The sequence below is a fragment of the Nansenia antarctica genome, assembly GCF_963989245.1.
Source record: "Nansenia antarctica genome assembly, chromosome: 16".
Lineage (NCBI taxonomy): Eukaryota > Metazoa > Chordata > Actinopteri > Argentiniformes > Microstomatidae > Nansenia > Nansenia antarctica.
The window spans coordinates 3881861-3899135 of NC_137686.1; the positions used below are offsets into that span (position 1 = coordinate 3881861).

General features: G+C 42.7%; 1 protein-coding gene across 2 annotated transcripts; it reads right to left on the reverse strand.

The window, feature by feature from the left end:
* Positions 1 to 203: 203 nt before the first annotated feature.
* On the reverse strand, positions 204 to 9076 carry arf1 (ADP-ribosylation factor 1). 2 transcript variants are annotated; one of them, XM_080546278.1, is made up of 5 exons: positions 9017 to 9076; positions 6587 to 6769; positions 5839 to 5949; positions 5088 to 5212; positions 204 to 2024 (listed from the first exon to the last, which is right to left on the reverse strand). In XM_080546278.1, the coding sequence occupies exons 2-5, from the start codon at positions 6729 to 6731 to the stop codon at positions 1863 to 1865; spliced, it is 543 nt and encodes a 180-aa protein (XP_080402404.1). In that variant the 5' UTR covers positions 6732 to 6769; positions 9017 to 9076; the 3' UTR covers positions 204 to 1862. The 2 variants fall into 2 exon arrangements, with proteins under 2 accessions (XP_080402404.1, XP_080402405.1); XM_080546279.1 differs by lacking the exon at positions 9017 to 9076 and adding an exon at positions 8882 to 8897.
* Between the last annotated feature and the right edge of the window lie 8199 nt (positions 9077 to 17275).

Below are 17275 nucleotides of genomic sequence, written 5' to 3' on the forward strand. Positions count from 1 at the left end.
GGAAAAGAAGGATACCATGTATCTAGGCTAAGTAAGCCTAAAATCTGTCTGGGGAATCAACTACAGCCACGGTAGGTGTCACATTATTGGTTGGTAGCTCCTTAATTAGGTTGAATTTTCAGATAACTATCCCTCAATTTCTAGATAACAACCACATAAAAAAGACCAAGCATTTTTCACTAATCGCTTTAATTACAGTGCTTTTCTCACAAAATGAAAGCGGAAATAACTTTACATAAAAAAACATGTTTAGACAAAGTTTACTAAGAGATTAACATACTGTTTTCAACAAAGGTTCAGGCAATCAGTTATCAATCAAAAAAGGGTTTCACTTTGAATGCACCACCTTGCTTTAAAGGGTGGAATAACACCCCAACCTTTTGATAAGAACCCCAAATTCCTGGTTTGACCAGAGGACAGAAGCATCCCCTCAGAACTGAGCCAAGACATGAGCTACAAAGGAAGAAATACTAGCACTAGTTAAAAATATGGAGCTCACATACATTTTGTATTGCCATCGACATGCCTTGTTCCAAAACTATTAATATACTTAATATACGTATCATTCTCAATAAAAAGGCATGAAAAAATGTCTTTCAATCTCGATGGAGGCTATTAAAAGGACTCGCAGGACATCAGGATGTACAACTGCTTTTGTTACAAGTTCATCACATAGCATACACGCTGTGTTATAGGGTTGTTGCCAAGTCAAGTAATAGTGACGCTGATGTGGAGGAGACTCCCTAATCAAAGCACCGCGACCCTTGGTCACCAGCTGATAGTGGGGAGAACAGAACGCTTGTGCAGGAGAAATGTAAACAATCAATTAGCTAGTCCCGTAGGCGATCAATTACTTGTCCGACAAGACCAACAAACCACATCATGCGTTTTTTTTTTTGCTAATTCAGGCTCATTGCGAAGGCAAAACATGATTAACCTGAGACACTGTCATACAAACACAAGAGTGGATTGCTGACCAGACGAGCATCTGTCAATCATAAAGCGAGTGGAGGAGATGAGAGGAACACTCTGCAGGGCAGCGACATCTCAATTCAAGCAACATCTGACACACGAGTGCAAAAAAGCAGCAAAACTTCTTTTTTTGCACAGATTTGAGTGTGTGGATGCTGCTTTTTTGCACTCGATTTGATACTCTTCAGCTCCAGCACCTCAGCTAAGTCTTATCACGGATGAGCGGTGGTATTTTCACTATTTTAAGCAACATCTGACACAAAACAAAAGCTGGTACGTGTTGACAAGAGTTATCTTAGAAGCTCAGGCTTTGTTTTAGGGCTTCGTCTTATAGTATTCTCACAGTACAACTAGGTAATGCCAGTGTTTGCTAAATGGTTTTTGGGGGGCAGGTAAACTGTTGGTTTTGAAGGTAACCATAATTGTTGAAGGTAGTGCATCAGTATACATGTATACGTCAGAATTGTTGCCCCCTTATGCTCTTTACAGTACAAATTACCACCTTACATATAATGTAAATAAGTAATCAATTTCGAGGTTGAGACCGTGATAGCTGGTTATCATTTTTTTGCCTCCCCTTTCCATTTACTATGCTTGTATGTCTGCCCATGGGCCAAGAAGAGAAGTAACTATGGTGGTAGTTGTAAATGTGCAACAAGCTGCCTCGTAACCCAAAAAACAATAATATTTACATTAAATAAGAAACCTGACAGCTTTTCCCAGATTGGATTATCCACCCTGGCCCATGGTGTGTGTTGTCAATTTAAATGAGGGCAGCTTCCAGTACTTGTTTTGACAAAGTAGTTCAATTTGCAACATCAGAAGTACAAAGCAAAGGGTAGAGCAGAGAACAGTATGTTAGGGGACAGCAGAGTTGGGGACGTGGAGGATTATTTCTGGTTCTTGAGCTGATTAGACAACCAGTCCAGTCCTTCGTAGAGGCCGTCCCCGCTGGTGGCGCAGGTGGCCTGGATGAACCAGTTCCTATGGCGGAGGGAGTGCAGGCCCAGCTTGTCAGTGATCTCAGCTGCGGTCATGGCGTTCGGGAGGTCCTGGAAAACAGAGACAATTTGGAATCGTGAGAAAGATGGACAACCAGGCAGAGTCGAATTAGAACCGTATTCCATGGCATTCAGAGATGATGTGTCATTTTTACATGGGATTCAGACCCAGTGATACAATCAGCAGTCTCGCCCGTTGAAGTCTCTCTGGGCTTCATTTTACATGTAATTTTAGCAGATGCTTTTAACCAAGGCGACTTAAAATAAGTACCGTATTTTCCGGACTATAAGTCGCACCCGAGTATAAGTCGCAGCAGACCAAAAATGGGCATGAAGAGGAAAAAACCACATATAAGTCGCACTGGACTATAAGTCGCATGGTTCAAGGGAACGGGCTTGGCGGAATCAGCGGGGAAAGAAGACCCTGTTGAGCTTGACTCTAGTCTGGCACTGTGAAGAGACATGAGAGGATTTGTAAGCCCAGGAAGGACATAATTCACGTTGAAACTTCTTCTGAAAGGTTAAGGAATACTTGTATTATCGAGTGTAAAGTCCGCTAGCTAGCGCGGGGCTAACAACATGGCGTCGCGGAGGAAAAATGAAACTTTGAACAGCCTCTAAAAGGTAATAAATGACTTTAACATCGTGTGTAACGTTCATAATAGCGTGTATAACGTTGATAATATAGTGCTTAATGTCCACATTGTCGAGTGTAACGACTATTTATCGTGTATGAGGCCATGGGAAAAGATAGCTTGGTGAAAAACGGAAGTAGGTAGGATGCTACAAACAATGTAACATTGAACAGCCTCTAAAAGGTAATAAATGACTTTAATGTCGTGTATAAACGTTCATAATATCGTGTATAAGGTCCATAATATAGTGCTTAATGTCCACATTGTCGTGTTTAATGTCCACATTGTCGAGTATAATGGCTATTCTATCGCGTATGAAGCGCTACCGGAAGTAGCAAAATGCTACTCGCGGGTGCAACATTGCAACGTTAAATAGCCTCTGGAAGGTATAAATGACTTTAATATCGTTTCTAACGTCCATAACATTGTGTATAAGGTCCATAACATCATGTTTAATGTCCACATTGTCGTGTTTAATGTCCACATTGTCGAGTATAATGGCTATTCTATCGCGTATGAAGCGCTACCGAAAGTAGCAAAATGCTACTCGCGGGTGCAACATTGCAACGTTAAATAGCCTCTGGAAGGTATAAATGACTTTAATATCGTTTCTAACGTCCATAACATTGTGTATAAGGTCCATAACATCATGTTTAATGTCCACATTGTCGTGTTTAATGTCCACATTGTCAAGTATAATGGCTATTCTATCGTGTATGAGGCGCTAGCGGAAGTTACTCCTTGGTTCATGTCAGTCAGAGATTACCGTATGTCAGTTCATGTCAGTCAGAGATTATGAATTATTGATATATAAGTCGCACCTGACTATAAGTCGCAGGACCAGCCAAAGTATGAAAAAAACCGCGACTTATAGTCCGGAAAATACGGTACATGTATCTAAATAAGTGAATCAACTACACACCAGTCATCATAAGTAAAACAATTGATAAGAAAGAGTGTCATCAGCAGTAGGGTTGGGTACCGTTTGGGTTTTATCCGATACCGGTACCTAACCGATACTTTAAAAACGGTACCGGTACCAAAACGGTACTTAATTCGGTACTTTTGATTTTTTTAAATGACATATATATACAGTATATATATATATATATATATATATATATATATATATATATATATATATATATATATATATATATATATAATAATAACACGGTCGACAACATTAAACAGCTTTTCACTTTTTTATTGCTGAGGCACAATATATATTAGTTAAATATACACTCAAATTAAAATAAATGAAAATAAAACTCCTGAGCCTTGAGGACTCCATTAAGCTGGGGGTGCCTATCGTTGGTACTGATGTCGAATACGAGTACACACTTGTTCGGCAGCCCCTCAAGGACATCAGAATATTCTTAGAAAAGGGATCTAGTGAAGAGGCCTGCATAGCCCCCAGAACCAAGAAGGCCGAGAGGAAATATAACTCTGATGAACTGGAGCCCTCCACCTCGTCAAAATCCAAACTCTGTTGCCGCTCAGCTACTACTACTCCCCTCCCCCTCTCTGGTCCATGATGACATGACATGATTGATTTTTCAGACACAGTAGTAGGATAAGGATATATCTACATGATATATACATGATCTGACACAGTACCCGAATATCAGGAGATCCCCGATCATGTTGTCCACCTCGCAGAGACGCAGCCACACATCCGCACTACGTCATCAACAGACGCGTCGAATCCTGGAGTGCACTGTCCAATCAAAGGCTTGCGTTCGTAAACTCGCTCTGAGAGCGTCGCAGCGCACACTGGGCCCGACGTCATAAGGGGAGCAAGTCATTTGATTGGACAGAAGGCATTCCACGAGTGGTGATCAGAATTCCAGAACGAGTTTACGGAACGCACCCATAAGTCGAGCGTCGCGTTATGCCAACCCGCTAGCGGAAGTTGCTATTAGCAACCTTCTCGTTATCCTTCCGTACTCGCTGCTTTCACTGAGTGGAAATTTAACAGGCGATGTGACGTCACCAGTTGACACCGGAGCGAGATAGAAAAGTACCGAAATGAGGTACCGAAATCTCCTTTGCGATTCGGTACGGGTACATACCGAATGTAAAGTAACCGGTACCTACCGGTACCGATTTTCGGTACCCAACCCTAATCAGCAGTCACAATGCTCTGTCCTGACAGAAGATAGGGAGAGACTCTGCTGTCCTGACAGCAGTTAGGTAGAGACTCTGCAGTCCTGACAGAAGATAGGTAGTGACTCTGCAGTCCTGACAGAAGATAGGTAGTGACTCTGCTCATTCCAGGGGCTGGTGTTTGGGGATTGGTTTGCAGACAGGGAGGGGGCTGATCCCTCTGTATCCTCCTAATCAGGGATCGACATCACATGGCCGCCGGTTGTCTCCCACTTCCCATGGGAACTTCCGGTAGCTTAGGCCGCTGATTGTCTGGCCGAGTCTGATTGCCCCGTTAGAGGGTGGATGATTCAGCCGATATGAAACGTACCTGTTTGTTGGCGAATACTAATAGCACCGCCTCTCGTAGCTCGTCCTCTGCTAACATTCTCATCAGCTCTTCGCGGGCTTCGTTGACTCGCTCTCTGTCATTGCTGTCCACAACGAAGATGAGACCTGGAAGGACAGACGGGTCAAGAGAGGAACGCTCCCGGTCCAGTGGACCACCCCTACGGCAGGGGTCATAGATGAAGGTGTCTGCATTTGAAACCCTCTTTAAATGTTGCATACTACATTTAGCTTATACTAGCTTTAAGTTATATAGAGAAAGCATTACTGTCAAGCATTATGACATCTGATATGGCAATAGATTAACATCATATGTGACACGGTCTGGTGAAAGGGGTAAGTCGGCAACCAAATCGAAATGTTCTGACTTTTATTCTGAAACACAGAAATACATTTCAACGTTGTTGAAAATCACAACACAAGCTAGTCAAGCCAAAATATTGCAATGCAGAGGATTGGGTGAGTAATCCCCACTAGTTAACTATAACACTACTTTACATTGTTAGCAGGCTCACAAAACAAGTTGTGTTAGTTGACTAGTGAGTGACATTGATTTTCAACGCTGAAATGTATTTACATTTTTCTAAATAAACGTCCGAACATTAAATCGGCTGACGACTTGTTACCCCTTCCACCAGACCGTCCCACATATTAGTCTTGTTTGCAACGTGAATTAGATTTGGCTACAAAGCTTTTGTGAAGCTTCCACCAGAACACGTCTCAACACAACTCACCCTGTGTGTTCTGGAAGTAGTGACGCCACAACGGTCGAATTTTGTCTTGACCGCCGACGTCCCACACCGTAAAACTGATGTTCTTGTACTCCACTGTCTCAACGTTAAAACCTGAGAGGAAGACATTGTTGTGAGCTGTGCAAGCTATTCAAGAAGCCTCTTCCAGAGCCTCAGGGACAAAATCCAATAATCGTTCATACCACCCACTGATTAATCGAATATGAAAATGTTGAGTTATGCACATCCCTACTCAATACTACCTCTTACCCCCAACTGCCACAGGGTGCGATACTCATGACATTCTACTTGTACAATTTTATTTGACTATTTGTACTGCTAATTGTATCCTGTCTTACCCTGTCGCTTGTTCAACTGTCTCACATATGTCTTGTACTATTGTCACTGTATTTATCTTGACTTAACTGGCCATTGCCTTATGCTGCAATGTCAGGAACCGAAGCCTAAATAAAACTTGAAAGGACACTACATGAACATAATCCATGTGCAACAACAAATGATATTACATCAACAACATAAACTTTGTAGCAGCATTGCACAATGTTAAATGCTAAGTGGGATGCTTGGGACGATCCGACTGACATCATCCAATTGAAGGTGAGATTTGAAAAGGTTACGGTGATGATGGAAGGATCCCACTTAGCATCTACCCTTCCACAATAACTACACACAGTATTAAATTCAGACACATAAACACTCAGACGTTGAGGCTACAACCTATGGTACTTACCTATGGTTGGAATAGTAGTTACAATTTCTCCAAGTTTGAGCTTGTACAAAATAGTTGTTTTACCAGCAGCATCAAGACCCACCATGAGGATCCTCATCTCCTTCTTGCCAAACATTTTAAAAATGTTTGCAAACATATTCCCCATAGTGACGGGTGGTGGAGACAACTTTGGCTAGGGAGAAACTGAAGAAGAACAGAAGAACGTGTCAATGTAAAACTCTGATGATGCCAGGGCTCCTAATTTAAGATTGATCGTTGTTGTGTTTTTGTGTCCCAAAATGATGTATTTCATATACAAATATAAATGTGGGTCAAAATTGCATTAGTTTGTTTAACCCTTGCTCGTTTAACTACCCGGAAATGTCCCTAGACTATAACATGACAAGGAAGGCTGTGAAGCACTGATGTTGATAATTCCACCTTTTCACACTCCCCTACCAACTGTCACAAAACCATTTGTCAAATGTCATTCATTAAAACAACCGAAAAAGCTATTACAATTTTATTTTAAAATGTTATATTTGATGTAAGCAATGACAGTAAAGGTTAAAGAAAAAGATATCGTTTACATAGGTAGTTGAGCAATTGCCTGTTGGTTTTTTCTATCATTTGTTATAACAAAAATGCTTTAAAATGAATTACAATTTCTGTTACACTGAATGACAAGTTAGGCCTACTTTATTCTTTGTTGTTAAGGGTATTTAAGCATTTCTGACAATATTAAATTAAAATGTCATATCTATTCTTGCAAACCTCAAATGTTGATGCTGAAAGACACATTTATCTTTCTAGATGCCAACTTGTATCTTTCTAGATGCGCTTTCTAGCTACCATCTGCTCAAGACAGGGTTTCAATTTGAGTGAATGCGACAAACTAGTTGGCAAGAGTCTTAATCCAGGTTTTCATAGCATACATCGCAGTAGCATGGTTCTGACCGGTATCATTATTGGGTTTAGCTGCCTAAGAAAACAGACGGTCAGACAAATCATTCCTGAGATGCAGACCTCTACTGCTAACAGGGACGGTGATTGAAATTGAGATTTTCAGAGAGGTGTGTAGCTATGAATATCTTATCAAATGGGCTTATAAATATTGTTTTTTTTAAAACAACCATTGTTATACCTAATGACATTTTTAATTGGGAAAAGCATAAGAACCATGTTAAAAGTGAATAATTGGTATGTCCTGAATCAAGAGAAATGCATGTATTGCACTCTAATAACCATAGCTTTACACTGTACTTGAATCTATTTTAATTTTCTTGACACTTTCGAAAACCTATAGACATGCTCAGTTTGACACTGAGCTTCCTTGGGGAGGCTGTCCTGCTGGTCAGAAGTCAAGCTTTAGGACAGTTACATGACTGCTCTACTGGACAGTCTCCAGCTAGCAGCTACACACACCAACCCTGAGCTTCCTTCTATAGCTACACACACCAACCCTGAGCTTCCTTCAGTCTCCAGCTACACACACCAACCCTGAGCTTCCTTCGGGACGTTGTCTGGCTGGTCAGAAGGACAGAAGTTGTCATTACCACTGATGGACAGTCTATAGCTACACACACTAACTATGGTTACTAGCTAGCTGACCAGGTCACTACTAGCAAAGAGGATACAAACCTCCTGTATCCTAAAGCAAGCCTCTTGTCTCCTCTCTGCTGAGTTAGTTAGGGTTAGGGTGTGTGAGACAGGGTTAGGGTGTGTGTGAGACAGTCTCCCAGGGTTAGGGTGTGAGACAGCGTTAGGGTGTGAGACAGTCTAATGGAACGTTAGGGTGTGTGAGAGACAGACAGACAGACAGTCTAATGGAACGTTAGGGTGTGTGAGAGAGACAGACAGACAGACAGACAGTCTAATGGAACGTTAGGGTGTGTGAGAGAGAGACAGACAGACAGACAGTCTAATGGAACGTTAGGGTGTGTGAGAGACAGACAGACAGACAGACAGTCAGTCTAATGGAACGTTAGGGTGTGTGAGAGAGACAGACAGACAGACAGGCAGTCTAATGGAACGTTCGGGTGTGTGAGAGAGAGAGAGACAGACAGACAGACAGACAGTCTAATGGAACGTTCGGGTGTGTGAGAGACAGACAGACAGTCTAATGGAACGTTCGGGTGTGTGAGAGAGAGACAGACAGACAGACAGTCTAATGGAACGTTCGGGTGTGTGAGAGAGAGACAGACAGACAGACAGTCTAATGGAACGTTCGGGTGTGTGAGAGAGAGACAGACAGACAGACAGACAGACAGCTAATGGACCGTTAGCGTGTTAGCTCAAATTAGCCTAGCGAACCACCTTGCATGTTTTCCTCCGTCCCTCTAAACTAGACCTCACGTAACAAAGACTGCGTCAGATGTTCAGTTTCACAACAAGTCACTTCATTCAGTGTCGCAGACGTAACGACGAGTGTTTATAGGTTTAACAGCTTACAATAGTGCGCTGAGCTTTCCTCTCCAAGGCGTTTCCTTCCTCAAGATGGCGGTTGTTGTTCGGCCACGTCAGAACGTCCGTCTTTACTTCCGGGAGAAGGAGCCTCGTGAGTGGCCGGGGTGAGAAGGCGGGCTGTGTTCGTCAATGTGCTCTGAGCGCGCCGGAGCGCACGCTGGGTTTCACCATCATACAGCGACCGAGTGATTTGATTGGACAAAAGGCATTCCATGTGTGCTGATCACATTTCCAGAGCGTGTTTACGAACGTAGCCCATGGTTTCAATCGCCATATAGAGCCTATACGTAGTTACGTCAGAATCCACCAGGATTGGCTGGAATGTGATGGCAGTGATACAAAAAGTAGAGGGAGTTCTAATTTTTAATTTTAATTTAATTAATTTAATTAAATAATTTAAATTCTACTAACCCAGACCAATACCAAACGTCATGTTGCACCACGAACCAGACAAGACCAAGATCAGTTGAAGTATAATGGTGCATATGGTCCTATCCAACAGTGTCAGTCGTAGGGCCATCATGCCATTCTCGACTGCAAAGCTCTTCGCTTGGATACTGTCTGATGAAGCCAAGCGACATCATTATATGTATTTTGTTATACTCAGTAGTGGGGGCTGAAGCTGTCTTTAGGAGGGACAGTCAAGATGTAGCCTGAAGAGATGGAGGTCTTCAGTACGCATCAGACTTCATTGTAGCTAATGGTAATACCAAGGAAGTACAAAAGTAGTCATCGAGATCATCTGTGGGCCTATGTGTTTTACCAAAAATAGTTTTGCATTGTTCCAATGTCACAAGCATCGTCTACCAGTAGCCTACCACCTCTGACTTACCCATCGACAACAAAGCCATTGTGCTGTCCATCAGCACCCCGATGCACCAGCTGATGCTGAGGGCCTTGCAGAGGGGAGAGCTGAGTGGAGGCCCCCCACCCCGTCACCACTGACGAAGAATATCTAAAGGGTGCTCCTCTCCTCCTCCCAGTCATCGCCCGGGCCATTGTTGATTGCATCCGACACAGAGTAATGATGGAGTCACCTGAACAGAATCCAGTAAACCAGTAAAAGTTCTCAAAATGCCTTGTTAACCCGTTAGACCCCAATAGAATTGTAGAACACTGCTAGACTGCTGAGAATTGTCAAGATAAAGCTCAATTTAACACACATTCAAAAGAGGCGGATCAAATCAAAGAAGACATGGAAATGACGTACGTTTGGTTCCAAAGAGCATGTACACTCACCGAACACTTTATTAGTGTCATTTATTCAGGTGGTGTAACGGTGTGGGGAATGTTTTCTTGTCACACTTTGGGCTTGTTAATACCAATAATATCAATCATCGCTTGGATGCCACAGCTTATTTGAGTATTGTTGCTGACCATGTGCATCCCTTCATGGCCACAATTTACCCAATCTCTAATGGCCACTTCTAGCATGATGATGCACCATGTCACAAAGCAAAGGTTGTCTCAAACTGGTTTCACGAACATGACAGTGAGTTCAGTGTTCTTCAGTGGCCTTCCCAGTCACCGGATCTGAATCCAATAGAACACCTTTAGGATGTGGTAGAACAGGAGAGTCACAGCTTGAAAGATGCGGTAATACAACCAAGACTGTGCACTGTTTCTAAAGCATGACGATCATAACAAATACAATATGAATCCAGTCCCTTTCCTGATTCTAGTAGGCCTACTTACGTACAGGTTTTCAGAAAGGCCTTCACTACAAAACATTGTTTCTGTCTACACATGGTTGCTGTGTCTGGCCTCCTAGGTGTTAAGAGAGTTAAGAGTTGCCTATGCCCCTTGATATTACAATGGCACATATTCATAAGAGCAGATATCCAGTGCCAGCTGAGGGCAATCGGGGTGGCAACTGGCAGCCAGAGCTGGCTTTTCATCATGTCTTCTCACGATCTCTGGATAGCTATGCTGCCACTATGGGGGTGGAGGGCAAAGACCTAGCTGACCCTGCATCCTCTAAGACCGTTTACTAGGCCCATACCACAACACAAGATGCTCTGTGTGAGTGCTAGCCCCAGTATAACAGGTGTTGTTTGACAAAAAGAGAAGAACGATATCAAGATGTAATGTATGAGGATATGCATGTTTGGTTATAGATGACCTAATATCCCACTGTACATGTTTGCTTTAGCTTGGAGACAAAACGATACAGAAAGTATATTTACTAGATGTATGCCTATATGGATGAGAAAATATAGGGGATAAATGTAACTGTGTCTATTTATGTGCAATGAAATAATTTGTCCTTAAAATATGATAGATTAATTCCACCCCTGATTCAAGATCATGTAATAGAAAAATATGTAACCATATAAAACAGCTAACTGTAAAAAAAAAAAAAAAAATCTAACTATAAAAAAACATGAAACATCTAACCATATGAAATGTGAAACATGGAACCATATGAAATGTGAAACAAGTCGAATTTGAACTAGAGTCAACTGTGTTGTCTGCAACCCTCCAGCAGAGGGGGCAGCACATGGAGGGAAAGGCAGGGGGGTAGATGAGGGGGGTAGATGAGGGGGGTAGATGGGTCTTGGGTTGGTGGAACAGCAGGAGGGTAGATGGGTCTTTGGTTGGTGGAGGACCACACAGCGAAGGCTCATAATGCCGTCTCACTACGGAACCGTAATTTGTGGTTTTGCCCTGCCAGACGCCCGGGGGAAAGCTTTCAGCATATTTTTGCAGCGACTGTTGTCCTCACTTGTAAGGAGTGCTGTGTGTTCTCAGCAAGATGTTTCTTTTTCTTTTGAATGGTTGTGGTTTCACCGTCTAATTATGCAGCCCGTGCCAAATGAATCTAATCTTTTTCTCATTTGCCTTTTACTATGTCCTCATTTCCCCTGCACACTACTATTGTAGGCTACATTTGACGGGGCAAGAGTATCACTATTAATGGCAGGGTGCGTGACCTTTTCATCTATGGATGTCTTTATATTGGGACATAAGGGTATCTATATCTACTTGCCTTCCACTTGCATTGAATCTCTATCTGGACAATTTTGTAATTGTAAGATTTGTAATCTGGAACATTTCAACAGCAAAAACAAACATGATGATTTCAATGGTTAGTTTTTTGTGAATGCTTACCTTATCTTTGAAACTATTTTTGCAAAGATCTACACACTAACCACAAAGCCTTACACCAAACCAGCAAACATTATACATTTCTTGCAAAAGCAAGAGATCTTGCAAAGCTCTTCAAACTCTTTTGAAAAACGTATCAAACCATCATTTAAATAAGTACATGAAGCACCAACTACGCACTGATAATAGGCTATTCATGAAAAACACTTGTGGCTTTTGATTCTTCTGTGTGCAGGGCGTAGCAGTTTGCAATAACGTTTTGTCATACACATAGTAAACACATACACACAGGTATCCAAATGTGTAAAGTATGGATGTGTATTCCGAACACACTATCAATACAAATATGTTTTGTTTTTTTCTCAACATTTTCAAACACTCCTCAAACAACAAAAGCACAGTAAAAGAAAGCAAACACATTTTTGATTTTAAAAAAAAGAGGAAAAAAAAGAACAGAAAAATAATTAATAATTGTAATATAATAAATCTCGCCTTTTTTGTGGGTCTGGCCATAACCCCTGATCGATGTCTCCACAAGCCTCCTCCCTTGCCTCTAAGGGCTATGCTTTGGTGGGGCTGGCGATCACACACCTTCCAAAGCCACGCAGAGAAGAATTCTTATTAATAATAATAATAATAATAATAATACATTAGACTTATATAGCGCTTTTCTAGACGCTCAAAGACGCTTTACAAACTGAAAAGATCGAGTAGTAATAATAAAAAGAAACAAAAAATAAATAAAAGAAAGTATAGGGGCCAATTAAGGTAGTGCTGGGGACACATGAGGGGGACGAGGTCGGCAAGGTAGGAGGGGGCCAGATTGTTGATGGCTTTGTAAGTGGTGAGTAGGATTTGGAATTGGATCCTGAATTCAAAGAAGGATTCAATAGGATTCAAGAACGTAAGAGTATGGAGGGAGATTGAGTGCGATGAAAAGTGGGTGATCTGATCTGTGAACCAATTGCTGACCAAAGCAATTCCTGAGTATAAAAAAGAAATGTAAGTATGTTGCTTGGCCTCATCAGGCAGTATCCAATCCCGGGGGAAACTAACATTGTCCCAGATTATAACGTACCTGGGCTGCTCTGGCCCCTGGTCATTGGGAATTGGGAGTCTGTTGTGGAGGGTGTCCAGAAATGTGATGTCTGCAGTGTTGTATGGGCCTAGGATTGCATGACGCTGTTTTGATGAATAGCCACACACATTGTTATGTTGCCACCACGTTGTCCCCGGGACATTGATGATGGCACAGTGTCCGATGACATTCCTCCTTGAGAGAAAAAAAAAAAACGTTCCCCCTTATTTGTATTGATAGTGTGTTCGGAATACACATCCATACTTTACACACTTGGATACCTGTGTGTATGTGTGTTCACTACATGTATGACAAAATGTTATTGGAAACTGCTATGCTCTGCACACAGAAAAAGCAATAGCCACAAGTGTTTTTCATTTATACTATCAGTGCGTAGTTGGTGCCCTGTGTGCTTATTCAAATTATGGTTTGTATGTACTGTATATAGAGACAAGAGTTTGAAGAGTTTTGCTAGAATGGTTTGCTTTTGCAAGAGATGTATAATGTTTTGCTGGTTTGGTCTAAGGCTTTGTGGTTAGTGTGTAGATTTTTGCAAAAATAGTTGAAAAGGTAAGCATTCAGAAAAACACTGTAACACACACAGATGTATATACTTAGAGTGTAACTGTTTTTCACAGTAACACGTTTTGGCGGTGACACTGGAAAACATTCAAAGATCTCCACTATAAAAACACATTTCATTGGATAAGCTCATCTGCTTTTGCCTATGTAACCTTGTGCAAAGTGCTTGGAGATTCCCTCTCTCCTAGGCAAATCAGTAGCAGTGATAGTAACGTATCGCCCTCTACAGGTGAAGTACAGAAGGCATTGGTAATTAGGCCTATTTGCTAAAAGGTGTCTGGGACCTAGCTTCATTGACTGAATAACCTCTGGTGATGCTTCTAGAGTGTCCTATCTCTTTTCAAACCATAGATGGTTGATAGCGTTCATTACAGTCTTCAATCACCTTTCATCAGCTTCAGATACAATTTTAGAATTAAAGTGTGTATTATTTCGGTGATTCAACTCCACCCAAATGTGTCTGCAGACTGCAAGCTATTCAGTGCTGTCAATTGGCCACTGTTGTAGCTGTATTAAGAACATTTATTTTAAATGAAAATAATAAAAGCATAACATTTTAATAATAATAGTAACAATTTGTGAGGTTGTTCAACCATGCTATGAGGCTATATTTGAAGACATCAAAAGCATCCAAGATTCCTCTTTACAAAAACCAAAACTGTTTATGCAAATCCACAAGTTCATAATGCAGGAGGCTATGCCACTCTTGAAATATCACACTGCCTTGGTAATACCATATAGCGTACCAATGATATATTGGTATGATATATATGGTAAGAATCAAACCGAGGTCTACTGTATGGAAGATGTGAAATCTCACTGAGTTTAAGTCTAGGCATTGGCTTGGGGAGCTAAAGCATGTCTTCAGGTCTCAGCTAAGCTTATTCATCATGCCACAATGTCATATAGTGAATACAAGGGTGTCAAAATTACCAAGAGGATGAAACAGTTGAAACAATCTGAAGATGAGACAGTGAGTTAGCCTACTACTGTGTGGTCCTCTGAGTTCGCGTGCTGGAGCGTGAATACTAGATAGCAGTGAAGAGAGCTCCTTAACAATGCACGCTCTGTGACTCCCAGCCACTAAGAGTTTGGGTGATTTCCTACCTTACATCCCAACCCATGCCCGAGGGCCACACTAAATAAATGCAGTTAACAAGACCAAATGGAGCAAATCCAGCAACAAAGCGCTGTTTGACGTGGAGAGTTAACTCACTTCCAACTGGAACCAATGACAGTGGAACCCCCCACAGATCTCAGCCCCACAGACAAGAGTAGAGCACAGGTGCAGGTGATGAGGTTTGACAGGTTGGGTTAGGGGAAAACACCTGCAATGACATCCTGTCAAATCTACACTTTATTTGTGTTTCCTCACCCCAAGAAATGTTGTGCCACAAGAAAAAAAAAAAAGAAGCTTGACACAACTTTAGAATAACAAACTGTCAACAATTCTAAACTCTTTGTAAATGTGGAATATGTTGTTTAAGGTGATTACGCCTTAAACAACATAACACAGGCATTACGATCATGGGTATTTGCATTCTAAGTCATTAGGTTTAAAGATGAAAACCTTTCCAACTTTTCTAACATATTTTCCAGATAAACGCTGTGTTTTGTAAAAAAAACTAACAAAAAAAAGCTTATCGATGGAGAACATTTATCATAATCCTAAGTGAACTGTAAATGATATAGGATTAAAACCACTGTGTACTGTGCAGTATATAGAGGACAGAGATCATAAAAACAAGTTGATTATCATTATAATATCATAATGCACATTGGCAACATACCATGTTGGGCTCAGAAGGAGAGGTTCTGCCCTGTTAAATCCACCCTTCCGTCGTCGGGGGTGATCAGCGCAAGAGAATCAGTATGATGTGGTTCTTCCTCTCTGCTTCTCATCTCTCTGGAGTGACAGTTCTGATTGGTGGACAGACGATAGCTACTGACAGTAGGGGGTGTACGTCTTATGTAGGGCTAGTGTATGGGTGACCAGGGAGGGAGTAGGGCTAGTGTATGTATGACCAGGGAGGGAGTAGGGCTAGTGTATGTATGACCAGGGAGGGAGTAGGGCTAGTGTATGGGTGACCAGGGAGGGAGTAGGGCTAGCGTATGGCTGACCAGGGAGGGAGTAGGGCTAGTGTATGTATGGGTGACCAGGGAGGGAGTAGGGCTAGTGTATATATGACCAGAGAGGGAGTAGGGCTAGTGTATGTATGGGTGACCAGAGAGGGAGTAGGGCTAGTGTATGGGTGACCAGGGAGGGAGTAGGGCTAGTGTATGGGTGACCAGAGAGGGAGTAGGGCTAGTGTATGGGTGACCAGGGAGGGAGTAGGGCTAGTGTATGTATGTGTGACCAGGGAGGGAGTAGGGCTAGTGTATGTGTGACCAGGGAGGGAGTAGGGCTAGTGTATGTATGGGTGACCAGAGAGGGAGTAGGGCTAGTGTATGGGTGACCAGGGAGGGAGTAGGGCTAGTGTATGGGTGACCAGAGAGGGAGTAGGGCTAGTGTATGGGTGACCAGGGAGGGAGTAGGGCTAGTGTATGTATGTGTGACCAGGGAGGGAGTAGGGCTAGTGTATGTGTGACCAGGGAGGGAGTAGGGCTAGTGTATGTATGGGTGACCAGAGAGGGAGTAGGGCTAGTGTATGGGTGACCAGGGAGGGAGTAGGGCTAGTGTATGGGTGACCTGGGAGGGAGTAGGGCTAGTGTATGTATGGGTGACCAGGGAGGGAGTAGGGCTAGTGTATGGGTGACCAGGGAGGGAGTAGGGCTAGTGTATGTATGTGTGACCAGGGAGGGAGTAGGGCTAGTGTATGGGTGACCAGGGAGGGAGTAGGGCTAGTCGGCAATGGCTGAATGGAGGACAGCCGCCAGCAGGCTGAACAGGCCTCGCTGTAGGAAGTGACTGTGAGACTCAGTAGGGGGGCCGGCTGCATTCCCCCCCCCTGAGACAAGGCCTGGACAGGATAAAACCGCTCAGTAAGAGGCTTGGGAACAGTGGCCTCTTGGGGGACAACAGTGTGTGTGTGTGTGTGTGTGTGTGTGTGTGTGTTACTGTGTGTGTGTGTGTGTGTGTCTGTCAATGGGGGATTTTGTCATCGTCGCAGATGCCAAGCCCTGAAGAGTTTGATACATGAGAGAGACAGTGTGTGTAATGATGGAGACCATGGGTTTTTCCTGGGTGGGGGTAGACAGAGTTTGAGGCCGGGGGGGGGGGGGGGGGGGGGGGGGGGCAAATAACAATAATCAAAATAATGATGACAATGGACACATTATGTCATACTGTCATGCCAGTTTATGTCCGCCAGCCAAATACTGATAGTCTGATATAATCAATGTCTTTCGAACGCCGTTGCTATGCCGTTGCTATGCCGTTGCTATGTCGTTGCTATGCACTTGCATCTTCTTCCACTCGAATAGCATTAAGGTTGATGCAGGCTCACTAGTCAGCTATAGATTTTATGTTGGCATGG

Bases quoted from the DNA above. Each gene is read 5' to 3' on its own strand.
- arf1 (XM_080546278.1), bottom strand. From the start codon at position 6,731: ATGGGGAATATGTTTGCAAACATTTTTAAAATGTTTGGCAAGAAGGAG. The intron at 5,950-6,586 runs GTAAGTACCATA...TCTTCCTCTCAG, and splicing joins AACTACTATTCCAACCATAG to GTTTTAACGTTGAGACAGTG. The intron at 5,213-5,838 runs GTGAGTTGTGTT...CTGTCCTTCCAG, and splicing joins CTACTTCCAGAACACACAGG to GTCTCATCTTCGTTGTGGAC.